Consider the following 27,878-nt stretch of genomic DNA (forward strand, 5'->3'; position numbering starts at 1 on the left):
GCAGTTAGGCTAATGTGGGTAACTCCAGGCACGCCACTCCGAAACAGGGGCAGAGATCTATAAACTGTACTGAGAAAAGCTGCAAAAATAAAACAATCAGGTACTGGGCTTAAAACCCTGGCAGACCTCAGAAGAGAACAAGAAAGCATTTGCTTGGCTGCTTTCCCATTTATCCAGGGCAAACAAATAAATAAGGTAGAACCATGAAAAGAAAGAAAAGAAAAAAGGAAGAAAAGCCAAACACTGCAATGCACTCAGCAACAAAACAACATCCATGGAATCCGACGGAAACCGAAAGAGCTGAATCATAAATCTACCTAGCAGAGACCTTGCATTTAAAAAACAAATAAAAAAACAAATCAAGGAAAAAAAAGAATGGATGATAGCAGAGCTGCTCTCCACTGATGCCTTGGCCTGACAATGTTTGCTCTCAGGCTAACCAGAGCTAGTTGGCCAGAATTGCCAGGGAAAACTCATTGCTGAAGACCTCAGAAAGAGGGAAACAGGGAGATGCTGGCAGAGACTGACCCAGGATGGGGGACACTCAGGAGCTCACCAACACCTCGCCAAGGGTTCCAGCAGCTCCCTTCCCTCATTTACTTCTAGCAAGCAACTTGCTTGCAGGCTTTACCAACGAGGAGAATGCCCTAGGAGTATAACCAGAAGACACAAGTTGCTCGACACCAGCTGGTTGAGGAGTCTGTTGGGAGAGCTGATTTTATTAAGAAAACTGGTGATCTCTGGAGCAAATCAATCTATTCAAAAAGCACATCTGTAACCAAACAGCACAGTTTTTCTATCAGCCTGACTCCATTCCCAGCAGGGCTTAATTTAAGACAAGACAGAACAACTGACTTAGCAGACAATGGAGACACTCTGACAATCCCAATTACATGCAAGAAAATGCAGCTAAAAGCAAATTAGGAATATATATGCATATATATATATAAGCTGTCCTCTATCATATAGAGAGAGATAGAGAGGGCAACTTCTCCCAGCTTAGCAAAGCAGAGGAGAGGCCAGCTCTGCACTGATGATCTGCATGACCTGTGCAAATCCACTCTGCCCCAGCGCTCCAGAAGGCACCCCACAAGCTGTCTGCCCAGCCTGGGGGTCCCTCCTGCTGCCACCTCCTGCCCAAGCCCCTGCTTCCCAGCTTGGCTCCGTGCAGGCTGCTGAGCTCCCATCCGGAGAGGGCTGCAGCAGAAGGCAGCTTTACAGCACCGTGCTCTGAAGTCCCCACTGCGTGGTAATGCCAAAGCTGCAGGTCCTTGATGCTACCAGCAGCTTGCAGGGCTCCCCACCGCCACCCTCTAGCCAGGAGAGGGTTCCCAAATGTAAAAGCTGCGAAACGTTACGCGCCTGGAAATATCCGTAGAAGAAATCTGCAACAGCCAGATGTTTTCACTCGTATTTCTTGATGAGACTGTGAAAAATGGAGCCTGTCCATACAGCACCATTTGTTAGGCTGGGGCTGGCAGCATCAATAAACCCTCTCGTGGCACTGAGATCACCGCCACGCAACAGAATGCCACTGCCGCTCCTAACCGTATATTCACTGCTCTCAGCTCTGCAAGCAGGACTTGAAGGCAATGTCATTCATTTTCCAGCACACCCTCCTGCTTCTCCATCCTATTTCTCTCCCTAGTCTCACAGCCAAGTCACTTTAGTCGCAATTTTGTGTGCGCGTGCACGCTTGTGTTTGCACATGCACACGATTAATCCTCTCTCAAAGTACAACCCTTTAACTTTCATGGCCATAATGGACAGCCTGATTTTTCTGCCTCTCTCTCCTTCCTTTCCTTCCCCTCCTTCTGTGCAGATACAGCTTTATTCAAAAAGCTTTGGTGATTAATTTTAATGTAAGTTATAAATGAGGGCTTTATACAATTGCATCATGCGTGAAGAGGATTATTTTTCCAATGGATTAACATAAAAATGAACTTGCTGAAAATGTGCTCTCTCAACTACCCAGAGATCATCTGTTCTGTTTGAGCTGCCAAATAAAGGAAGAGAAGAAGAGAGCTTTCATCTCTAATGACAAAGGAAGGGTCACAAGGTGTATTACCATACTATTGCCTGGCATCATTTCATTTCAGCCCTGGGCCCTTCCAAGCCTCTGGCTGATCCTGCAAACACGAGACTATAGTTCTGCTCATTTGTGTACTCCCAGAGAAGTGGATAGGATTATGCATGTGAGTAAAGTGTGGGTAAAGTTCATTTGCTGAAGCAGTCTTTGGATGAGGCAATCTCCTACACTTTGGGAGAGGAACAGAGGACGGGGTTGCATGCCTACTTTGTCCTCCAGAAATCTTTAGGAACTCTTAGAATGAAAGAAAAAAAAAAAGAGGAGAATTCAACTGGAAGTTGCTCGTGCATTGGAAACCCAATGACAAGAAGTTACTAAACCTGTCTGCTAGCTCTGACCTCAGGCCAGGAAAGCACTGAGTAAACCATCACCACTCTGAAGAAGAATTGCAGAAAACAAACAATAACAGAAAAAAAAAAAAAAACAACTGTAAAAACCAGGAGCGAAAACTTTCAACTAACCCTATTGTGCAGCCAGCTTCTGCCTCTATTGTCCAAATGCAATTCAGATTATGATCGTAGGGTGTGGGGTATCCGGGAGACAGTATCCGTCCTGACGACTCTCCTTTGATAGTACCCCCACACTCAGCTGAAAAACATATGGGTTAGTGAGAAGATTCACGACATATTATGGCTCTTGGCAACAATGCAACTCTCATCCTATCAATACAACAGAGAATTTCTTCCCATCTGAAGAGATTCTTAGAGCTTACTAGCCAAAGATAAGGAGAGTCATTTAATTCAGCTAAAACAGTGAGTCAGCAGAATAATTGCACTTCCCTGCATGTTCCTAAAATCTGACACGTTGTCAAAGCTTCCCTCCACCTTTTTGGCTTCACAGTGAATAAAGGCAGAGCCTGCCAGCATCCTGGCTTTCCCTGATTCATGCTTGGGGTGAAAGAGCTCAATTCTTCTCCTTGCATCTGCAAGTCTTAACGACTCATGGTTGTGATCAAAGGAAGAAGCCAATATGTGCATGTCCGCTACATGAACCTCAGTGCAAGGATTTTTCAATTTGTTTTCATAATATGACCATTAAAATTCTGTGAGTTTCCACATGTTCATGCAGACATGACCAGTCACGTTTATATTCAGCTAATAGGGTACAGGTTAGGAAGATGGATAAATCACATAAATTTGTCTTTTCACCTCAACACGCAATGTTGAAATTCAGCAGACTTGCAGCATAAAGGTTCTAACTTTTGGGAGAATTCAGAATGCCAATGTCTGAGCACACCACTTACAACCACGAAAGCAGATCAGAGGCGTAAGTCTCTAAGAACTTCAACATGCTCTGAGAAACACTAACTAAGCACGTTGCTGTCATGTAACAGACCAACAGCATTTCATTTAGATATACAAAATTTAATAAAATACTTTCCCATGCAAAAAGATATTCTGCTGGAGAGTTACAGGTAAAGAGACCTCAGGACTTAACGAAGAGAAGACTAAGAGAATTAAAATGTCTGAGAAACTGGGATCAGATGTCATGTAGCTCTCAAATAAACATGACTTTGAACTGTCAAATGCCAGGACACACGTTGAAGTCTGCCATTATCAGGAAGTGCCATTCTGTTTAACACGTACAAGTGAAAGGACAAGGACTGAGAAAGCAGTAGTCTCCTTGCAGCAAAGCACAAAACCTTGTCAAATATGTGCTCAGAGCACAGTGTTTCATGTTAAAACTGCTTGTAGAAGTTTTGCAGCTATCAGCGCTCTCAATCTGAAGATGCCTTACACAGGATCCTTATCGTTATCTTTTTTGATGTAGATGGCTGCAATCAATACCAGAGATAATGTCACGTGTATTAGCTAAAGAGAAAGAAAGGGCACTCAGAGCAATGCCCATGAGCAAAGCACTTGTTAGAGGAGTTGTTAAAAGCAAGACTTGTCTCACCTACACAGGTTGGCAGGGGTTGATCCCAAGCTCTCCGCTCCCCAGTCAGACAGACCAGCACCCTGCTGCCTCGCAGTGTGTAGCCAGGGTCGCAATTAAAGGATACAGAGCTGCCAGCGAAGTGCCCTTCATCGTGGACCTTGTAGCCAAATTGCGGGATGCCAGGGTCCTCGCATTTGATGAGTTCAAAACCTGGAGTGAGAAAAACAGCATCAACTTTCCTCATGTTTAACAGCCAGAAGCCATTAGCACAAGATTATATTAACTGTTTTCCTCTGAAGAAAAATGCTCTGTTGGCAAAAAGAAACACCATATGGAGAATTGTATTTTTTTGATTGAGATTGGAAAGAGATCCCAGGGATCTGATATCTCAGCTGCAAGTGGAAATTTCTGTATCACCACTACCTCATTCAAAACAGAACAGGCTCGCTGGCATAATTCATCTCCTCCACTCTGCTTCCTCTTCAGACCCCAGGATCTTTATAGAAAAGACCATTTCCTCTACTCATGCAACTGTAACACCAAGATACACAACTACACCTCAGATTCCCATCTCACAGGCATATGGGCCCAAGACTTACTAGAAAACTGCAGCTCAAAGCCTTTACTCGTGTTCTCGCTGTTGGTGATGAACTCGAGCCACATGCTGCTGGAAGTGCTGTTTATGCTGGTGCCAAGCATTTCAGAGCGACTAAAGGAACCCAGCAGGCGAGCAGAGCTATTGCTGCCATCATAGACCTGGGAGGAACAAGAAACACATACTGGAAAACGTCCTTTATTTGCAACCTCAGGGGTCAAATCCTCCATGACTGAGAATATGGGCAGCTCATTTGGAGCCAGTGAAATTATTCCAGTTAAGAGTGTGACTCGATGAGAATTGATGGTGCTGTTTGTTTGAGGAGCAGGAGGATATGCATCCCTCCCTGTACACCTGAGCTTATACCGCACTCTGGGCTGTGTTTTCTGAACTAAGCTCTCTTTCCAAAGCTGCAGCACAGCTACTGGGAAAAACACCTTGTTCCTAGAGTGACTCATGGATGTGTCTTGACCCCACTATTATTATTAAAAAAATAGATTTTTTTTCCTTTTGGATAGGATGATTCTCTTACAAGGGTAAAGAGCAACTTCTCACTAATAGAGATTGACGGTAACTTTCCTCAGTGGTGGAAGAGAAGTTGATGACAAACCTGTTAAGAGAAAATAATTTCTTTCACAAGTATATTCTTTGCATTAGCAGGAAATCTCTCTCTTTCTAGTCATCCTGTGAGTTGCAAATATGTGGATTACACCTATCTCACAGTGCAGAAGTATGGCACTTAAAGAAGGACAGAGGCATTCTTGGGAAGATGGTTTAGCACAGCAGCACACGTCTTGTAATATTAACGCTTCCTACAAAACCGTTTCTTTGTGATTAATAGAAACTCAGCCTGGATTTGTCTCCTTCCATATAGAGTCCTGAAACTTGTAAATGCAGATTAATCTGAGTATGGGAATGCTGAAAAGCTTGAATTTAAATAAACCCGCTTTGCAGGGGATTCAGCCTTGGTTCCTAGAAACACAAAAATAACGCTACAAACCTCCCACTTCCTCGTGTGTCAACAGTTCCCCCTGTGCAACTGTGCAGATTAAAAACTGAAGTCTAGCTACAATGGGAAGATCTCTAGCATTCCAGTAAATCTATTAAATTATTTACCCAAATTAATTCATATTTCTACATGGTCTAATTTTTGTAGCTCTGCATGGTATTTGAAGCTGATGGGTTAAAGCCTGTCTTTGCCTATCTGCTCCCTCTCAGAGGCCAAGTATTTCTCTCTAAAATTAAAGTAGCCTCTCTCAGTCCATATGGGCTCTTTCCACTATTGCTATGTAAGACAGATGCTTGGTAACCTAAACAATAAGGCACAATATGTGTAACAACGACTGAAGCCTTCTCTGCATCTTAGGGAAGACGACAGCAGAAGGTATAGCAATGCAGCAAAGATATCCACATTTTTACAGGATACAGGATTTGTTTATACACTCAGCAGCAGAGTGAAGCCTCAAACAATCAGCTAGGCTGTAGAGCACAGGATGTTCACTACTGCCTTAGTTCTGCTGCCAGGGACTGCCATGAAAATGTGAAGTTCAGAGGTGCTCGTTCCCTAAAATCATAGAATATGTTTTAAACGCAGCCAACTAATGCCCAGCAGTGACACATGCTGATCAGACAGCTTCCCTGGGCTAGAATATATCATTTCACAGCTATATCAGCTTTCTACCTTGTTCTAGCACTAGAGGGAATACCCACTGATAATATCCTAGCTCAGCTGCCTAGCCTTAGGAACAGTCTGATCCAGGAAATCTTGCTGCTGTCTTCAAGGCAGCCATGTCAGGCACTTAGTGACACAGCAGTGACTCCTGGCTACAGAAGCCATATGAAGGACTTTTTTGGGGGATGTCAGTCCAATATTCCTAGTACGAGACTCTTCCAGAGATTACCACTGCACTGCTGGCACTGCCTGGGTGGCATTTTCCAGAGGTTAGTCTCAGCTAGCTCTGTTAAAATTTTAGGACATCACCTCCCTGTCAGATCTTGCTCTCATTACAGCACTACACTTCACTGGTAGAGACAAAAGAATTACCTTGAGGACATCTCCTGCTTCCAGTTCAAAAGTCCTGGCTTTCAGCTGGATCCCCTTTCCTGGCTGCGTCTGGATGGAGTAGATGCACTCGTGGTTGTTGTTATAGTTTATTGGGTAGTTGGGGGACAACAGAACACCTTGGGTTCCAGTTACAGATGAGCCACATTCAGCTATATAAAGACACAAAACCACATTTTAATAACCACAGATGCTCACTCCTTCCTATACCCATCTGCTAACATATCCATGAACTCTATTTCCAAGTGCAGTTAGTGAAAAAAACAAAGAAACAAACCCCAGCACTTACTAGCACCTCTGTCATGCTCAAACCTCAGGTGTTTTACATGAGATTAACATCCTCTCCTTGTACAGATAGGGAAACTGTGTCACAGAAAGTCAAAATCCATGGAAAGCCACCACCTGCTCGAAACAGTGCATGTGTTTGTGTTCCTTTCTGATTCATGAACCAGAAGGAAATTAAAATAATATTATTAGATTGAAATATTTGAAGTCTTTTGCCATGCTGTTTAGACAAATACCTTTACAACTTTTACGTTAACATAGGAAATAAAAATTGTAATGGCATTCTTTTAACAGCCAGCACGGCACACAGCTGCCTGCTGGTACCTGTGCATTTCGAGTGTAGATCTCTGCAGAAAGAAATGCTCAGTGAAACTCTAAAATAATTACCAACGATAAAGCTATGTGTGAATTTGAAAATCTTCCCCCAAACAATTTCCTGAAAACTAAAAGGGCAAAATTTGACATTTCCTCTTGTTTGTTGTTAATTCTGCCCTTGGCTCTTCAGTTCATCATCTGACAATATTTTAAAGGACCTTTTGCCCCTTGCTCCCTGCTTTTGTTTTTCTTCCCCGCTTTGCATCTAACAATTACATCCATTCCCATTAGAAAAAGAGAGAAAACTGGAAATCCTTTTGCCCCTCTGCTTCAGAAACTAGCTCTAATTTACATGTTTGTTTCCTCCCAACATGTCACTCAGAGTCCCACAATGGGCTCGGGTTTTTTTCTGTGGCATAGAAAGAATTGACCTTTCTTGTTCAAAATACAAGGGACTGGGGACAAAGAAGGAGATGCTGCTGCAGGAATTCCTGTCAACCTCTTGCTCAGGGAACTGGAAGGGTAGGGGTACTTTATGTTACTGCAATTGTTTCTCCCATTTCTGAGGGGGAGTTTATGTTCTATGACAGGTTATAAAATGCTATAGTTTTACCAGTTCTGGAAGAGAAAAAACAAAAAAAAGACTCCCTTCTCTCTGTTATTTACTACAATCTGTCCCTATTCTATTCCATTCTTCTAGTAAGGCTTCTCTGCTTTTCTGCTCTGGGTAGTGTGAACATTTGTTTTTGAGTCAAATTTGAAGCTGGAAGATTTGTAAGACACAAAACTAGGCAGAGTGATCTTCCTTGGAGAAGGAGGAGAATGACAGCTTTGGAGATTCAATCGATCTCGAATCTCATGAGATCTGGGTTTAAGGCTTCCAGAAAATGGAAAGAACCAACTTTCAACTATTTTATGTACTTCAGTTGCAAGCTTTTAAAGACACTATCTCTTTCTCCTATGAACATGCCACAGTGAGTATAATAGGACTGCTTGTAGCGAGGACATGCAGTCCTCACTACGTGATGCAGCGAACAGATATTCAAGTGCATCTGATTGCAAGCAGCAGTAGTACCCTGATAGCACTGAGCTTTCCCAGAGCTCATGGGACAATCTGAAAATTAGCTCTTACCTGCTGGTATCTAAGGGAGGAAGCAAAAGTTTGCAACACTCATTCAGCAGTGACTGTCTCATCTGAGCATCTGAGCCCAGCTAGAGCCCATTTGCTACAGAGACGTACAATCCCCTAGCATATGCAAATATGTCCTGCAACCACCCTATGTTTAGGATTTTTTGTTACTCCCTGATTAGCTCCCACATGAGCAAACCATGAGTCGTCTTTTTCTTGGCCTATTTACCCTGAAAGATTTTCAGCTGTAAAACATTGGCTCGCTACTCCTTTGAGTGCTGGTGTTTTGTATGCACAACTGGGGAGAGTTGCTCCAACTTGCCCTGAAAACAGCTTTTCTGATTAGCTAGCTCTGCCTCATCTCCACGGGTCCTTTGCAGCATACAAAGCTGCTGGATCTCAGGGAGACCATCATGGTGCACGTGCAGCTTTCTGCACTGACTCTGCTACCTCTGCTGGTCCTTCTAATCAAAAATGAAGGCAAAATGAGGAAGCAGCAGCAGACTGGGGGAGAGGAGGTACTTCTGAGGTGACTTTCTTCTTCCCTTCTTGGCTTCTATGGCACTCCCTTTAGCACAGATTACCCGGGGATGATGCTGAGGACATCAGCACTTGGCACCTGGTGTGAAGCAGCAGTCAGCAGGGAGGCATTCCTGCCCTGGAGAGACGGGCTGGCCAAGGGACAAGATCGCCCTTGTTGCTGTACAGATCCATCTAGAACAGGAACTGAATATAAAGTGTCTGGGCTCTCTGGCAAAAACACATCTCCCGTGATCTGAGGGGCTAGGCCCCCAGTTTCCATCTGTAGCCTTTCGAACAGGGCAAGCACACAGGCTTGGAAGTGCACTGCGGGCAGCACGGAAAAAGCTGTCACCCTGCTAACAGAGTTCTGTGCACATCACCAGACAGGAAATTTGATCCATTATTATAAAACCCACATGCTAATTCAAAGCCATCTACAGTAGGGAATGGGGAAAATGGAAGCCATTGTGTCCATTTAGGGATGTCTGAGGATCACATTTAAGCTATGTTATGATTCTTTTTGATTTCTATTCCCTTGATGAGCTTTCTCTGCAACCTGATTATTATTCATGCCCTGAAGAGGCTGCTTGTCACAGCAGGATGATGCAACCCTGCGACCTAGGCATTAAACAGTGCTGGGAAATGCATTCAGCATGGCAGGAGTCAACAGCAAAGCTCAACAGACTGAGAAAGTAGCCTGGCTCTTGCTGGGATGCCTTCTTTGTGAAGGTTGCACATAAAGAAAATCTACCTAGCAGGCTTTGCCAGAGTGAAAACAGGTAAGAGATCTGTTCTGTCTGGTCTGAATGAATCACTTCACGGTGCTGTGGGTGGCCCAGGCAGCAGCAGAGTACTGAATATTTTCCCCCTTACTAAACATACAACAAAACCAGAAATGCGTTAATCTTCCTTTTGCAAAGGCCTGAGGCAGTGGCAATTCTTCTTCCTTTCTGCTTTCTCACCGTGGCACGCTGCTGCTTCTGCTCTTTTTTGCGAGCCGCTGTGCTTGGAGGGGTCTCTGCAGGCTGGGCAGGGGACTGCCCTGCAGACCTCACCAGACAAGGCTGCCTGGAGCCCATCTGCATTAGGGATGACAGCCAGAAACTTGCTCAGTGTCACAGATGACTTCTTCCTCTCCTCTAACTCTAGATTTATTTATTAGTATAAATAATTGCCAGAACAATTGCAAAAAAGGTGCAACGGTTAGGAGGAAGAGACATGCAAGGTGTACCATGCCAGAAACCTCTGCAGAATAAGGAAAAAATAAGAGCCAGAGGGAGTTTTCCAGGGACATCCGCGCTAATGTGAAATCTGCATTCCTTAAGATCACCTACCAGCTTTCATCTCTGGACTATTAAGTTTTACAGCACATGGATTCGAAGGGAGGATGGCCCTAAAACCAGGCTGTTTTACAGAACCTATCCCCAGAAGGATGATGTATCTCCCATAGTTTGTGACTCATTCACTTGTACGATCATTGGGGCTCGACCAGGGGGCTTCTGCTGGGACCCCAACTGTGGGGCACTCCTCGTGCTCCAACCCAGGAGCAGACTGCAGCCCCTCTGCCCATCCCTGCCCTCCTCATGCTGAGCCGGAGGGGCTGAATTTGTGCCAGCTCCCCCTCCCCATCCCCGCACCACCCGGCCTGCAAACTGAAGGATGCCGCCCCCGAGGCGTCCCCCCGGGGTGTGCCGCGCATCCCTGCCCGACTAAACGATCCAGCACAGCGAAACCAACCAAGCAAAATGAAAGCACATGACCACCTACCAACACACCTTGGCAGAGGCGAACTCCACACACGCCGCCGCCCCCCGAGGCAGGTGATGCGCGACGCGCCCTCCAGCCGGTACCCGGGGAAGCAGGAGAAGGTGAGGACGTCGCCCACGCCGAACTGTAGCCCCTTCCTGATGCTGTAGGCAGGGACCTCTGGCTCATCGCAGGGCTCCAAGTCGTATTCTGCAAGGGGACAAAGACACGTATGGCATGGCAGGGTGACACCTCACAGCCCTTTCTCCCCAGCCCTGAATGTAAGGACGAGGGTGGAGCTCTGAGTTTTGAGCCAGCTGCAGTGCAGGTCTGAAAAAGAAGCATCCATGCAAGACGTACGACGTGTTTGACCATGAAGACCAGCTCGGGTCTCTCTCTCCATACACAACCCTCGGGGTGTCACCAGGATATTGATTTAAACCAGCTCAAAATACAACAGGTCTCGTTTTCTGTCCCTGTTGTCAGCCAAACAAGAAAGTGACACCGGTGGGGGCCAAACACGATGGAAATTTGTCATCCTCCCTCTGGTTTAGTAAAATGAAGATGAATTGATCTGGATGGGATTTCTGGTTGCCTCTCCATTACTAATCCTGAAAATGAATGAACACAGCATCCTGCTTGGGGAATATGCAAGAGAACATTTAAGCTGCTACTAAACGAAAGGTCATGGAGCGTTATGGAAAAGAGCCAAATGCATGTCTCTGGTCACGAACCATTTTAAAGGAAATCTTTTTTGAGAGCTATTTTTTGAACAAATAACAAAAGTGCAAAATACGAAGCATGTGCTTATATATATAAAGGAAACTAAAAATATAACAGACTCCCATTTTCATTTTCCAAGAAAGGAAAGAAGTCCCAAAATACGTTGAAAATAGCAGCTATAATTAGATAATTGGAGGCAATTTGTTTTAGACAAAAAGGTATTTTTTCCCCATCAAAATGGAAGTTAATTGGAAATTTTCTGTCTAGTTTCCACAGAGCATCATCTGCGAATTGCTGACTTCAGAGGCCAGACAAAGGTATTGGAAACCAGTTCTGAGTGCAGCAGGTTTTATTTGCATCTATGGCAACAGCTCTGTCCCTCAAAGACACATCAGACTGAGCTCCACAATAAAAATGGTCATTTCTCTTCCTCACCAGCAGGCCAAATTTGCAGCAGTTGCCCTCAGGACTACAATGTATGCTGAGATATAGAAAAGTAACAATATGATAAGCTTTTGTCCATTACCTGATTGTTTTACAGAATGGCTTGTCAGGGCACTCAGGCAGCAAAGATTACATTTTCTGAAATGTGTGCACAGGCAAACACTTCAGCAGTCATTTGTGGGACTTCGGGGTAAAGGACACAGTTCAGCACCTCGCAGCCTTCAACCAGAGATCACCCAAGCAAAGTATTTGCAAGCGTGATTATCTGTTTTGCATAAGCAACCATGCCTTTATTTGATTCTCTCTCATCATGCACACGCTGCTCTTCATTGACAACTTCTGAGAATCCAGACTTTTGTTTGAAGAAACCAGTATTTTGTACAAACAAACAGTTGAAACCTGCTGTCATCAAACTGAGCTTTGGTGACCTTGGTTCTGTTCTCACCTCTAGACCTGTGCTTTTCTTTCTCCAGTGTCTCTGTCCCAAGCCCCTTACTTACTGGAAATGCTCATGGCAAAAACTGTCTCTAACAAGTGCTGGTGCACAGATCTTCATTGGCACAGCTGGGGCAAAAAGGGCTTCTGCCATCAACAAAAGCCCTCATCCCTTGATGCCCTGCTATTTGTACCAGGAAGTCTGCTTTAATTTGCTATCAGCAGGTCAGTTAGAGAAGGTCCAGCAAAAAAATACTGTTTCCAGCTTCTCAGCAATGCTGGAGGGCTCATGGAAACCTGGCCTAAGTTACACGTGGCACGTGTTACATCTAGGACAGGCTGAAGCCACCTGCAGAGGCTGTGTCACTGGGTGTGCATCCAAGAGGAGCACAGAACCAAAGAAAAAAAATAAAATGGGACCAGACATACAATGGGAGTGACCAGTTCTGCTTTGCTCCTTATCCAAGAAGTCCAGATTGCCCAAAGCTGCCTTCCAAAATATCCCATCTGTCCCAGCTTCCCAGGTTGGAAATGGAAATGCTCTATCTGCTGCAGTGATTTTCCTCTGACATACAAAGGAGGCAGGCATCTGGAGCGAAGAGAAATGGCCTCTTTGGGATACCCCCAAGAAAAGGAGAGCCGAAGCTCTGTCCATAAATAGAGAAGTGAAGATCAGTGGGTGAGGAGGGAGAGGACAACAAACACCTTTGTAATGGGATATAATTCCAGTGGGTCCAATGCAGCCATCTACTGGGGCTCAAAGCAGACAAAATTGCTGCATCTGGAGATATGGGGCCTTGAAAGAGAGTATTTCCTGCAGCACACAGTGCTTTAATACTGGCACAATTTATCTGTGTAACAAGAGGAGCAACCTTCAATGACCTGAATCACATGCACTGCATCAACAGGGACTTATTCCCAAGTTTTGCATTAAAGCTGGAAGAAAAGGGATAGCACAAAGTCTGCCTGCCTCTGTTCTTACCTGAGAAGGTGATGTTGAAACCCTCGTAGGACATGGAGAAGTCTGAGATGAAGCGAATTTGAGCAGAGAAGTTTCCAAAGAGCCCTGCACTTAGTGGGGCGGGCAGCCGAGAGCCTGTGAGCTGCTTCAGCGGCTGGGCAAAGCTGGTGTTCTCGGTGATCAGGAGGTAGTCATGGCCATTCTCCAGGTGAAAGGTATGAAAGGTGAAGAACACACCTGTAGGGGAGAAAAAACAGAGATGGCTTCAGCCAACAGCTTTCCTGTGGCACCCAGTAGTCCCAAAGCACCTCTCCTCTGCCTGAGACCACGCCATCCTTTTTTTCCCTTTTATTTTTTTCTCCTGTTTCCCAGTAATAGCAGCCCAACTGAGAAGAAAAAACACACTGAAAAGCTTGGGCACATTTATGTGAGGAATGAAACATTAAAAAAGTAAAACAAGGCTACGGTACAGGGCCTGGAACAGAATAAGGCCGTTAAAGTCTTCGATTCCTGGGCCTTTGTAACACAGGAACAGAAACAACACAGGCTCACCCGAGGGAGGGATCAGCAGCAGAAAGGACTGAGCCTGGCAGCTCGGGGAAGTATTTTATTTTAAAAGTGTTGACCTTTAGATGGGTAGCAAGAAGAGCAGAAAGCTGTAGTTGTGAGGACTTGAAAACAAACCCAAGTACATTCTGGAAGGAATTCCTACCGAGAAAAATGGGACTTAAGCCAAGTGCGAAGGTCAGAGAGGCTTCTCCAGAAGAGAAAGCATGCCAGCAGTATGACTGTGGGGACTTCTACACCAAACGATGTGACCCAGTGCTGGGCCCTAGAGGCTGGAGGATGACAGGACACGGACAGACCCACGTTTTCTCAGCCATGTGGCTGGTAAGCATTTTACAAGCATCTCCCAACAGAGGGCTACACCGTGCGACCACACTCCCTCCAGGGCAGGTGGGTGTCCCTGCGCTGCTCCTGAGCCCCTGCTGCCCTCCCCAAGGCACCAAAGATTTTGGCATGGCCCACAGAGCCCAGGTTCTTGCCAGCTGCAGCAAATCTTAGAAGCAAAGAAAATCCCATCCACGTCATTCTGACAACAATAAAGACCACAATAGATCGAGCCAGGAAAAGAAGCAGACAAACACGGGGAAACTACTTGGCTCTTTGTCTACATTCAGTTTCAGCAATTTGAAACATTTCGTCAAGCAGGCTGTGACCTTGCTGCATTTGTAAATTAACAAGCAAGGAGTAACAGATTACTTAAACCATCCTTCGCACTTATGGGAACGAGATAGTAAGTACCTCAAGACTGTGTAAAAGCCTCCAGCAAGGCGGTTATCATGCAGGAATTCAAACGCAATTAGAAACACTTCTGTTCTCTGCAAAATAATTCCACCCTTGAAAAACAAAAAATGGCAGAAACAGCTTTCACAGGGAAAAGTGAGGCAGAACCCTTTATGGGAAGCCCTGTCACGTTACTTCCACACCAAGCCAGCGAGCTAAAGCGACGCCTAGCACGCCAAAAAGCCTCTTTGCATTTATACGGCTTCTTTCATCCAAAGAGTTTAGCAGACTTCCTGAGCACTGAGGGGCAGGCTCCAGAGCCCCAGCTCATGCTGAATTGGGCTTTACACTCCTCATAACCCCATGAACTCAACAGGGCTGTTTGCAGAGAAAGACTCCTCCATGCGAGCACAAGTGCTGTAATCTGGCCTTCATTAGTCACAGTCAGATCGCTGCCTCCTCGCACACATCAGGAGTGCCCAGTGGCACGACCAAGTTATTTCATTTAAGCCAATGATTAACAGCACAGAGACTGCCAGCCTGGGGAGACCCAAGGGCTGTCTTGCTCTGCATCCCATCGCTGCCAAACTACAGCATCAGCTGCTTCAAAAGCATGGGAAATCTGTAAATAAGGAACAGAGGAATAATCTCCTTGCTCCCTGCTCCCCGTCAATTTCTGGAGACCAGGATGAGACCAACTGCTTGAAGCTCTGCAGCGTGATATTTAATATCCATCCCAACCAAAAAAAAGTGTTTTTGTCAGCATCAAATTGTAACTCTGAATATTCTGTTTATCCCCGTGTCTATCCAATCTCTTGCTGAAGGTTTACCATCACATACAAGCAGTTTCCTTCCAAGGAAAGAAGGACACAGAGAGTGGAAACCAACACAAAGCCCTTCCCATAGGAAGTATTGTGTTGGGAAGGTGCAGGGCTCACAGGACTTCTCAACTACATCAAATCTCAGTGGTAACACATTGTGTTCTTTCCCTCTCCATCCCTGCACAGCAGCTCCTTGCACCTTGCTACCCTGCAGTGCCCCAGGCAGAAGCATGTGTGCAACTCTGCTTAGTGATGACTGAAAGGGGCCTCAGCTTTGACAATTCCTTTTTCATCCCCAGGTAGACGTTACCTGGACCTGGCAGAAAATGTTTAATTCAACTGTTCCCCTCTGTGGAACTCCATGAAAGTAGGAAACTTCGAACGGTTTCCAAATGTTTATTATTCTTACCAGCAGTGTACTTGATTGAAAATAGGTATGACCTGTTTTGGCACGAAAACTCGGTGAGATGCAGTGAATACAAAATGCATTAAGTTTTTCTTGTTTATCAACTGACAGTAGATTTATACCCCTGCCTTTACAAAACCCAATCTAGGGAACAGAAATAATATCACTCCACCAAAATCAACACACCACCAGAGAAACACAAGCATAACTCAGTCCCCAGAATGGGGAGGACAGCTCCTGACTCCAGGTCTTTTCAGATAACAAATCCAATCTCACAGCACAAGGCCCCTCCAGCAGCAGAGCCAGTTAAGGGTTGTGTAACTGTAGCCATAAGTGCTAATTACAAACTCATTTTAAAGGATTTGCGACTTTGATTAAACCTTTGCTCTGGTCTGAAATTTACTGTGGCACAAAATGTCTCTGTAAAGGCAGTTTTTTCATTCTCTGTTAAAGAAACAACAAAACAAATTATAGGGAAAAGAAATCACTTTGAAGTCCTCAGATTAAAAATAATAGTCTCTATTTAAGCATTTAAATACCTTTAAAATTAAGCTGCTTTTAAACTTAAATTGTACAGCCCATGAGTCCATAAAATAAATCAGTGTCTGCAGTCACATAAAAACAACTATTATAACAATGAACTTGTTTCCATTAGGGGACTTGTGTGCTTCCCATGTGCAAGAAGTTCATAAAGATCTGCGTGTGAGTAGCTTGAGATCAGCTTTTATGATGCAGATCATTTCACTGCTTGGTCATTGGCTTGGCAAAGATGGTCCAAGCCAAAAGCCCCGCTTTTTATTCAGCTGGGAGAACTGGAAGACTTTCCAGGCCTGAGACAGCAGCAGTGCTCCAAGTCCAAGCAGAAAAGCGTTGGAAGAAGTGGGTGCAAGAGGCTTAAAACTAGAACAAGAAAAATGAAGTACAATGGCAAACACCTAAGTGATGCAAATATCCCCCTGCCTACTACAGCTGTTCATAGCAGAATTGTTAAAAATTCTGGGATTAAAAAGTACCAGATTTACCCAGTGATCTCCAAGAACAGGAAACTAAAAGGACAAAGCCCACTCTATAAGGATTCTGCACTGCAAGTGCACTGTGGATGAAGTTAGCCAAGAACAGCGTTCAGCTACGCTTCTTCTAAGCCTTCAAGGACTAAATTCATTTCATTTCAGCAGCTATTGCTCTAACTTGGGATCACTCTGTTTGACTGCTCTTTATTGAAGGAATGAGTGGAGACATTGCAAGAATGCTGAAAAGGGCTGGGAGAAGCAATGCATTACACAGCAGCTGAACGCAGCAATCGCTGGGAAAACAGATCATTAGGAAAAACAGAAAACTGTTGCAAGAGGAAGAATGTGTACGCACACACATGTGCATGCACACTCCGACCAAAACAGCCCAGCATCCTAATACAGTTCAACGTGTTTCACAAAACATCAGAGGAAAGGACATCTTTCTTTGTTGTGTCCATCTTCCACTGCACTGGTAGATAAACAACCCGCCTGAACTACAGGGACAAGGAAGGAGAGGTTTTCCTCGCACGAACCTTGGCTACACACCAGCTTATTATAACTGTACAACTTCCTCCATATATCCTCTCCTCTCGCCTTAACCTTTAAATGGATTTGAAGATTTCCTGCATCCAAGCAGCTGCCTTCATGAAGCTTGCCTGGCCCTGAAAGCCCAAAAATGCAAGAGCCACAGCCCTGTGCCCTGTCCATGCCTGCAAGGAGCAGGATTCCACCATCTCCTGCAGCTTATCTCTAACCAGCTACTGAACAATGATGTTGAAGGAAGGATACCAGAAGTGTGCATAGAGAGGTGTGAAAATTTCGAATGAAACACAATGATATGAACATGCTCCACTCACTGATACTAAAGAGTCTCTTACTTTAGACAGTCCACTTTTCTCAGAAACTTATCCTGGACACCTACGAATTTTCACTACAACTAGCCAGACTTACAGAGTAACTCATGGCTTGATTTTCTAATATTCATAACTGCCACTGGGGCTAAAGTTTCAGAAAAAAGCTCATACACAACTAAAACTGGGATCAGCTTCTCAGAGACAAACATGGTCCAGTTCTGGACAGTCAGATGCAGGGCTGAATTCTCTGGCTTATCCCGAACTGTGCCACACCAAACTGCTCTAAATGATGTGCTGTTTCATGTGCTACTGAGCAGGGGACAAAGAGCCCCTAGACTTACAGAGGCATACCATCACTGTTTGAAAATGCATCGCTCTTCAAGCTTTGCTTAGCTTGGTCAAAAGATTTTCTTTTGATATTGGCAAAAAAAGTGCATGGGCCATCAGAGTTACACTTTCTCATCTAAAACAGCGACAGTTTGCTGCATTGTGCTTAGCTTAGCAACAGGATAATGCAGTGCCTCATTGGAGAGCTGAATCCAAGGCAGAGTGGATTAATGAAGAGTGGATTGCTGCTACTCAACAGAATACTTTTCACAGCATGTGATGGTTCCCTTAACGCACTGTGCTGTTCATTGACAAGTTTATTTGCTGTAATACAAATGGTATTGCAAAATTGGCTCATGATAGCTCCCGTCGTGCTGATATCCAGTACGAGACAGTTACATAACTGTGCATATAGTTACATAAAGGATTTTATACCCTTTGTGCTTACCCCAAGCAGATATGGACTGGGTGAACAGAAAAATTCCCCCCATCCTTCTCCATAAAACTTGTTCTCTAATCATTGGTGATACATTTCCTTTAGATTTTCCTTCAAGACAAAAGATTGGCTTGTGCTGCATAGGAGGCTGTACTAAATATACCTGTGCACTGCCTTTAGGCTGACAGTACTCTTAGCTAGGGGGGAAATGAGAGCTGCAGAACTAGGGCAGACCTGGGAATTGACAGCCTGAATTCTGTCCTAAGTTTGGAAATGATTTACTACACGTTTCTACTTCTCCATCTGTAAAATGTTATACAGATGTTATACAAATAATGTTATACAGGGAATAAGAGGTGTGACCACAAAAACCTTTGTCTTGTCCAGAGACAATGTTTGAGTGGTGGCAAGAATTACAACTGGCCAAACTACACAGGTACCCATCATCACTGCCTTGGAGACAAATGCACGGAGCACTGGCCTCTCACTGACCACCTTCCTGCAGTTCCAAGTTCATCTCTAAAACCACTGAAAGCTAAAGACTTCTCACCTTTTCCATGTGAAGTTTCTATTGTCCATGTGCAGTTCAAGTTATTTGGATAAAAATCAGGAAAGCCTGGGGATAAGATGGTACCACTGGAACCACGAATGTAACCTCCACATAGAGCTGAAAAAAAAACAACACACAAAACAACCCATCAAAACCAGAGTCAAAACAAAGCCCAACCCATAACAAAAACACGTACATCAAATGTCATTGTGAACTTCCCAATTGCTGCTCTGCTTTTGCAGTAGATCTGCAAATTGTTTGCCATCTTCTGCACTCCTTACCCTCACAGCTTGGCAGTGGCCTGCTCCACTGGAAGTTTGGCTCACACTCCAGGGCTTCATTGTCGCTCAGAGTGTAGCCTGAATCACAGCTGAATGTCACCAGTGCTCCCACGTAGAAATCATTCCCATGGCGCTGTCCATTCACAGGGATCCCTGGATCCAAGCAGTGGTCTGACTGGAGCTTCACAGCTGTGACAAACAAACCCATTCCCATCAGACCACTCAATGTCTGCAGACCCTGCTGCAAGGTGCAGTTATTAGTCTGGGGGAAAGTTTACTCCTCGTATAAGCTCATTCGAAGTCCTGTTGATTATCCCCAAGGAAAGAGGATGAAATGGGCAGAGAAACTCAACTTTGTTTCTTTCCAAAATATACTGTGTTCCTTCTAATAATATTCTGTAGATGCTAAAATAAAATATAAAAAAAAAAAACACCTCTAAACAATCAAGATGGTCAAAAAGGAGAAAGTGGTACTTGACTTGTAATAGCTTCACATTCTCAAATCACTAATAGTGCTAACTGCCTGGTGAAGGGGAGAAGCAAGTCCAATGGGTCTTTGATTGAGTCCATTGTGTGGCTGGAGAGGGTGTAATTACATGAAGAAGTTGCACTTACTTTCATATCGGATCTGAAAGCCTATGTCAGAGTGGCTTTTGTCAGTGGTGAAGAGGAGGTAGAGGTAGTTGCTGGTGCTGATGAGGAACTGGGGCACCTGAGTCCCATCATAGACACCTATCAGTGGGGAAGAATAGGACCGGCCATCTCGCACCTCCAGGGTGTCGTAATTCACCTCAGTCTTAAACCTGAAAGGGATGCAAAAATATGTCTGTGAAAAAAAAAACAGCACTCCTAATTTTTCTTTATCATAATCCTGAATGTCCTCTAACGACCAGAATGTAGCACAGGCTAGAGGATAACATATGGGTGCATTTCTACTGCTTGATCTTTGGCTGGCTGAGCATGTTAGTAACAACACATCATTCCCCTCCTATCCATTTCGGTTTCTTTCTGATCTTTCCCCTGCTTTATCTACTGATTCGGTACAGTTTTTGCAACAACAAGCATCACATGCTATGTGAACAATTACTTTTCAGACATATGGATGCGGGTTCAAGAAAGTGTAACCTCCTCAGAAAGTGAAATCTGGGGCAAGTCAAGAGACTCAGCACTCCTGAGTCAGGGCCAGATCCTCACTGCTGCTTCTTGCTGGCTGACTGAGCACACATGGGAGCTCAGCCTCTGAAAACGTGTTCAACATGCATCTAAAACAGCACTGCAAATTAGCAGGAGTTAGTCAAAACAAGAAGGGGAAATCACTATTTTCTACTTTTTCTTTTTGGCCGTTAATGAAAACTCCGAATGTTGTCTGAAGTTAATATAAAAAATAGGAAGAAAGAACCTCACTGCCAAGCATAATGCCGAGCAGTTCATCCCCTTTCCCTCTGGGGACAGCTACAACCCAGCATTGCAAGAACCACCAAAAGCACCCACTCAATCTGCGGACAGGAAACTTCTGAGAAATCCACGGTGAGCACCTGTCAAACGTGATCTTGATGGGGTAGCCCGGCTGGGCCTCTATCACCCAGGCACAGCTCAGGGAGTCCTTGTAGAAGCCAGGCCATCCAGGGGACAGGATTGTTCCGCTGGGGGACGTCAGGTGGCCCCCACATGGAGCTGGGAGAAAGCAAACGACAAAATTCAGGTAAGCAAATGACAAAAATTCAGGTAAGAAGCTGCAGCATGACCAGATATACCTGTCCCCTCCAGGCAGCACTGTCGTGATGTACAATAGCTTTCATGCTTTACTATTTCTTATGTGTTAAAAATAATCAGAAGCAGATGAAATACACCAGATTGGAAGAAACTGCCTGTTTAGTTTAAATTTAACATGTAGCAGTCTGCTACTATATCTGTGGGAGAGTCAGCAGCCTGACCTTGTACAGCGGCTCTAAGCGGACAGGGTATAATAATAATAATTAGATATAAAACCAGACAAAACTGCAAGGTCAGTTTGGATTTCAGTAGCTGCAGGTGCCAGAAAATCTTTCATATCTGAGGTAATTGAGTCATGTTTTTTCTACCATAAGGGACATCACAAGACTGTGGCATTTATTCCACGTTGCGGTCCCTTGCGCCATCAGCAGAAGCTGAAGGCAGGGTATTATCTTTTCTGGAAAAAGGACACCGGTTCTGAGGGACCAGAGGTACAAAACCTTATCGTCCTAAATTGCAGTGCATTGTCCTCTAAAAAAATTAGACAGGATGGAAAAGTGTGTGTGTGCCTGGGAGATTGTGGGCACCTCGCAGGCTTCATCCCCCAGGCGTTCCTTCACAGCTGGCCGAGTTATCAGTGCTGGAGGCACACCTCTCCCCACAGCAGTGGGACCATGTTACCATCACCACCCCAGGGAACTTCCATGGGGCAGACCAAGCCCTTCAGACCCAAAAACTTACAGCCAGGGCTGCCCAGCTTGTCCAGAGCAGCTGCACCTACTCAGGGCCAGCCATGGTGCGGACTCTGCACAGGCTGTGGAGTGTCATACTTGATATGATCTTAAATACCTACATAAGTCTGGGCCTAAAATCTTCACTGCTGATCTGAAGGATGCCAAATAAAAGTCAATTGATCTCCACTGGATCTTAACCAATTATTTTTGAATAAGATGCTCCTTTCTGCCCCAAAACTATGTAATTTCCTGTCAGGACTTCCATCCATCTTTCAACTCATCTTTTAGGTCTTCTTCTTTCCCACTAATTTTTTCAAGCAATGAACAGTATTTTAGATCCATATACTTCCTCTCAGTTTAATAAGGCTAATCAAAACATACACTGAATCCAGTGCACACTGAAGCATGAGTCAAAGAGATCACCACTGTGAAAAAAAAACGCAAGTTAATGGCATAAGGCTATCTAAGGTTAAAGCTTTCATACAAAAGTTGATTCGAAGTATATTATTTAATGTATGTTTCCCTCCTACACTTGGAGATACATAAACTGAAATGCTCACACTTGTGAAAGGAATGGAAACCCTCAATCAAACCTACAGACGTTTTATTGTCAGCTGCTTGCAAAAGACTAGACAAGAAAACTAGACAAGAAAATAAAAAGTCCAGCTTCTTTCTACATAAAAGTTATTGAACACAATTGATGCCTCTTATTTCAATTTCAAAGACAATGGACTAGATTGTGCGCTTTCTGCTGCTCATCCATTTGAACAAAGCATGACCAATTACTGAAATTATTTCTCAGTATTACTTCTTTTATTCAAAGTGTTGTAAATACCAGTGCAGAGCATCACTTATCTGAGAACAGAGGGTAGAGAAAGACTTTTCACCTCTAATGAGCTCTATTTTTTCATTTCTTTTCTATAGCAGCAGCTTTAAAGGACTATGAAAAAGCTTTGAAATCTGTATTAACGTCTTTTTTTTCAGCCATTTCAATTCATTTCCCCCATTTCTGTGTTGGCTAGCACAGTTGTTGTGGATGTAGACAACATTTCTGGTTCTTGGTTGCTGGAATCAGTTAGAAGGGACTGATGTACCACACTGACAAAGACAGGCTGAAGGTGCGCGTGTGCATGTGAATGTTTGCAGCAATGAGCTCTCTTTTCACAGTGAATATCTGTACCTTTTGCTGCTTTCATTATATAAATATTATATAATGTATTTTACATGCACCAAGAATCAGGACAGAAGATGTATCTCCACCTATCTTCCATGCTCTGTTCTTTAATTCCTTTCATGACAGGAGTAGCAGGGAAGCTTTTAGCCATCAGTAAATCAAAGCCTTCTATTTATTGCTGTTATTAGAAAAATGCTTGTTTAACATGAGCTCTGTAAATAATTCCCATTGTTCCTTTTACAAAAAAAAAAAAAAGAATTATAAATAAACTGAATTCAGTGCTCAGTGATTGTTGGATTAGCACTTTCTCCTCAGCAAACTCTTCTGTGCAGACAGTACCTTCCAGAGCTATATAAAATCCTGCCCATAACTGAGAAGCTGAGGGTTAGAACAAAAGCACAATAGTCCTTCAGCTGTTAAAAACAAACACCTCTCCCTATATGATGGCAGACTCTAGCAAAGCCAGCGTTGTATACCTTTGCTATGTAATTAAGCTTTAAATCTTACCAAGCACTCCTTCATACCAACAGAAATCTACCTCTTGGGTGATATTGAAACTACAAGGTTTGGATTGTATGACTGGAACCTCGATAGACAGAACTACTGACATTTTTCCCCAAAGGCTGCGAATGTTAGGGGATGATTCTCTGTCCTGAGTGCCCAAGCAGACCAGCAGGAAAGACACTAAAACTTACCTTCACATCTGAGCACTGCATTGTTCCAGACCACGTTTCCTTCCTTCAAGATGCAGGTGATGGTTTCTGAGCCATGGGTCCTAATGAAGCCCTCGTCACAAAGGAACGACACAGAGCTGCCAAGCTGGAGGCTGTCACCGAAACGCTTTCCATTCACAGGCACGCCAGGGTCAGGGCACTCGTTATGCCTAAATGCTAAGAGGGAAGAAGAAGAGGACAATAAACAATTTGTTTCCCCTACCTCTAATACAATAATCACAGCAGACCACAAGGTTAGGAATTAAGCTACATTTTTCCATCCTTTCCGTGACGGCAATTAACACACAATCTTGCCCCAGGTCAGCCTACCCTTCTCACAGGGAAGACAAACCAGCTCGAACTTGAATTTGACCCACTATTATCCCAGCAAAGCCACTCAGTTCCATGCAGACAAGTCAGCCCATGGCAGAAATCACGTTGCAACCTCACATCTAAGCTGCTAACCAAACCAATCTTAGCAATTGTTCACGTATGGAAAAACACAAATACAAAACAGAGTCAGATTAAAAAGAACAACTCTAAAAACACCACGGTTCATGCATCTACATAGAAGGATGTAAGCTAACCATTAACGAGAAGAGCATGTCCTGTGATTGACTGCCATATAGTCCCCAACCTTACTTATCATCATTACTAGGATAAAACGAAGGACACAAAGCAATTACCTTTCTAGGTGTTCCAAAGTTAAGTATGGAATTGAACAGATACATAGCTCTCCTTAAAGGACTGCCCTTTCCCGGCAGTTAAAAACTAGGCCAGCCAACCAATCAGAAAATAAGTCTACAGCCTTAATTTCCCATTAAGTGCATAATTATGTACTACATCTTCATATGCTAGGAGGTGGTCTTCAGAGATGAACAGCATATAAAAGATTAAAGCCTCCAGACTAATTGTACCCACATGTTTTTAGATTCCTTAATGCACTTGACCAAACTCAGAAGAGTTCTGGATTTCCTACAAAGCATCCTTATAGTACAATAACTTGTTCCTATACACTGCTACAGGGGAAAACACAGGCTGAATCTGTTCCTTGTGCTCTTGGATGTTGTAGCAATGTGTTGTCTCCTGCCTCAAACCTAAATGAAATGAAGAACAGCAAGGTGTGGGATAAAGAGTCAGGAGCTCCCTTTTGGCAGTTCCAACAGTCAGAACAGATTAACTGATACACTTAAGAGTCATTTACAACATTAAAAATAATAACAATAATAATAATTTAGCTTTAAAATGGCTTCATATGAGGCCACAACTCCCAGGATAGGCATGAAGCATTCAGAAATGCCTACTACACTGCTGGCTTTCTGTGTGAGCTATCTCCTAACTCAACAGCATCAAGGACTCAATCTTAGGTATGTGATAGTGCCACACACGATACATCATCTGATGAGCTTGCTGTAGTGTGGCAAATGATTTCTTAAGAACTCAGATTTTTATTTTTTTTAAATAGAGGATTTGCAATCATGGCTAGAAAGGCTATTAATTTAGCTGTGCCACTAAAGGCTATTATAACAAAGTCATTTATCAGTTCTGCTGAATAGGTTTAATAATGCTCTTTAGAAAATTACAGGACAATATGAGGATAAAATTACCGTAGCATTCATTTGAGATTTGAAGGCTGGACTTACGTGAAGCCAAATATATCCATGGAAGTTTCAATGCTTTGCATTATAAGACTTTACAACATGTTTCCTTCAGTGTTTTAAGTCCTACATACTTACAGGAGTCAGCAAATGATGGTAGTTTTGACTGATGAACACAGCTATCTGAGATCTAACAGCTACATACGGCTGTCCACAAAGCTTTGTCTCACCTCGGCAAGTAGAATGCAGACACAAAGAGGGAAGTCAAAGCTCACAGCAAGCTGGGGACTGGTGGGAGAACAAAACCCCTGGATGCTCCATGGACAGATAATCCAGGGCCAAACTGTTTCTTGCACCACTGGACAATGCTAAACTACATGGCCAGAAGAAATGTCTGCATACAACTCCAAGCTTGAAAGCCAATCCTCTATTACCCAGCTGCAAACCAGATGTAATCCCCAATTTTCAGACTCACCCTGGATTTGCAACGACTTCAGTAAGATCACTCTTGCCAACAGGTGCCCAACAAGAACTTAGAGACTGAAATGAAAACAAGAAGGAAGGATTGATCTCTTACTAGTGAAGGTTATGTTGAAGCCTCTCTTCTCCATGGAGTGGTCAGTCTGGAACTCCAGCCTGGCTACGTGTCCACTGCTGGTCAGAGAGGAAGGGATCTGGTTTCCTGAGAAGGTTCCCAGCACCGGCGATTCAGCAGTCCCACCATCCTTCACGGCTAGGAAATCAAACTGAGGCTCCACATCAAAATCATTGAAAGCCAAGTGAATTCGGCTCTCTGGTTTAGCTATAATTAACCAAACACAGTGCAAGCTGCTTCCATATTCTTCAGGGTAATTTGGTGACAGCACAATCCCGGACGGGGTGGTGAAGTTGAAAAAGCAGGAAACTGCAATGAGAAATCACCATCAATCATGCAGCACAGTGCTCCTACAAGCTGCTGTCATGTTTCCCCCCCTCCTTGTCCCTTGAGCTGGGTGATTCCTGCAAACTCCCAATTGCTTGGCTTCTCAGAAACAATTAAAGAAAGGAAGGGCTCAGTGCTCCATTCACTGCTGGATGTCAGTGATTTATTTGCATGGGGAAGAAGTTGCTTCAAAGTGGTCTCCGGTCCCTGCTTTTGGCTGGCTTGCAGTTCTCCAGCCTAGCACAGTGCTGCCCCTCATGTTTGTACAGGCTTTGTGCCATGCACAATGCAATATGGGTGTCTTTTTCTGCAGGAAGAAAATGTCACTCAGCCAGGTGGGGATTTGGAATTTTGCAGGTGAATTCTCCTGCATATCCCCAGGAGAAATCCTGCAAGAGAATCCAATATGTAACTGCAGCCAGTACAAAATAAAGAAGTTTGCTTTAGAAGGAACCATATCTTTCATTGCAGCCACAACTCAGCACAACCTACAGGACCTGAGGATACGAATCGACTGAGCTGTTAGCCCATGCTGAGCTCCAGGCTCCTCTGCTACCTGTATCCAAACATTTTAGTGTACTGCGTAACTGCAGATGCACTTTTGAGTGCAATACAGATTTCTCTGAGTTGCTTGAAATCCTCCACTTTATATCTATTATTTGAATACACCTCTCAATTTGCTAAGTGCAGTTTTCATCCATGCTCCCCAACAGATGCAGCTGCACCTGGGCAGCCTCAGTGCATTCTGAATTTCTCACCTTCAGACTATCCCCATCCTGGATTTAATATTTATATGATCAGGCAATAAACTGGCAACTCCTTTGAGAAGTTTTACCTTTGTCCATCTCTTTGGGCAGCTGTTTCCACCTGTGCCAAAAGGAGCACTGAAAAATAAAGGCCACTGTTCTGGTGGCAACTTTGCTGCACAGCACAAGGAAGAGTCCCAGACCCTTCCTGGTCCTCCCCAAGTGCAAGGAGCTTGGAAACCTCAAAGCAAGCACTGGCCAGCTGCAACCTCCAGCTCAGGTTAGGGGCAGCTCCTCCCCTTCCCATTGCAAATAAATCACTGACTTCTGCTGGGCCAGCACGGCACCACAATGAGGGCTCAAACTGGACTGCCATTCCCGTGGAAATAATTAAAAGCAGTCTTAAAATGAAGTTGTGGGGAAGAGTGCATATGAAACACATTTTAGCTCTCAAGAGTCTTCAATATATACTGTATTTCAGCTGACAAGGTCCATTAATTTGGGAAAGCAAGGCTGCATTTTAAGTGGTACCTATTCAATGTTTTTGATACTTTATGTATGTATGCTTTACTCATCATCTTCCCCACCACGCACCCTTGGGGTAAAATCCATTACTTGGAACATAGATCTCACTAATTCCTGGCAAAAGGACATCACACAGAGGATAAAACTGGTTTTAGTTTGGCATTTACACAATTATTTGGTTCAATGCTCACCCTCCCTCCATTATTTCCCCTCCATCTTCCTTCAACGCTTAATGGCTTCAGATCAAATAGGACGGACGTTACCATGACGTTATCAAGGCTAAGAGCTACACAATCCATTTCCTGCTCTCAGCAACAAAGAGAACAGATTAAAGAGAAAAACTGCAAAATATCCTCAGGATTTAGGTTCTTTACTAGTTGCTGAAACATCAAGGGATGCTGTCAAATAATTCTGTCAGCGTAAGCTGGGTATAATATGCCTACGAACCCTTATTGAGAATAAATGCATTCACACACAGAGAAACATCTTAGCAGTAGGAACTCCACACAGGTGCTATGTATCTCCTATAGTTTTTCAGATCCAAAGAGGTAAATTAGCATTCACACAGGACCTACAGCGTTACATAGCCAGCAA

The 27,878-nt window shown here is 44.0% G+C and overlaps 1 protein-coding gene across 1 annotated transcript in view; it reads right to left on the reverse strand.

Annotated features, from left to right (window-relative positions):
- The window catches only part of CSMD2 (CUB and Sushi multiple domains 2), a gene marked incomplete at both ends in the record, with an annotated part of 284,745 nt that overhangs the window by 87,281 nt on the left and 169,586 nt on the right, over positions 1-27,878 (reverse strand). Inside the window, 12 exons of the mRNA XM_084300478.1 lie at positions 2,551-2,677; positions 3,986-4,177; positions 4,567-4,723; positions 6,607-6,776; positions 10,643-10,831; positions 13,206-13,421; positions 18,879-18,995; positions 19,160-19,348; positions 19,775-19,962; positions 20,695-20,833; positions 23,476-23,670; positions 25,669-25,995. Of these exons, the coding sequence (XP_084156604.1) occupies positions 2,551-2,677; positions 3,986-4,177; positions 4,567-4,723; positions 6,607-6,776; positions 10,643-10,831; positions 13,206-13,421; positions 18,879-18,995; positions 19,160-19,348; positions 19,775-19,962; positions 20,695-20,833; positions 23,476-23,670; positions 25,669-25,995 (2,206 nt within the window). The remainder of the gene's footprint in view (positions 1-2,550; positions 2,678-3,985; positions 4,178-4,566; positions 4,724-6,606; positions 6,777-10,642; positions 10,832-13,205; positions 13,422-18,878; positions 18,996-19,159; positions 19,349-19,774; positions 19,963-20,694; positions 20,834-23,475; positions 23,671-25,668; positions 25,996-27,878) is intronic.

This window comes from Netta rufina (genome assembly GCF_964035555.1).
Source record: "Netta rufina genome assembly, chromosome: 23".
Taxonomy (NCBI): Eukaryota; Metazoa; Chordata; class Aves; order Anseriformes; family Anatidae; genus Netta; species Netta rufina.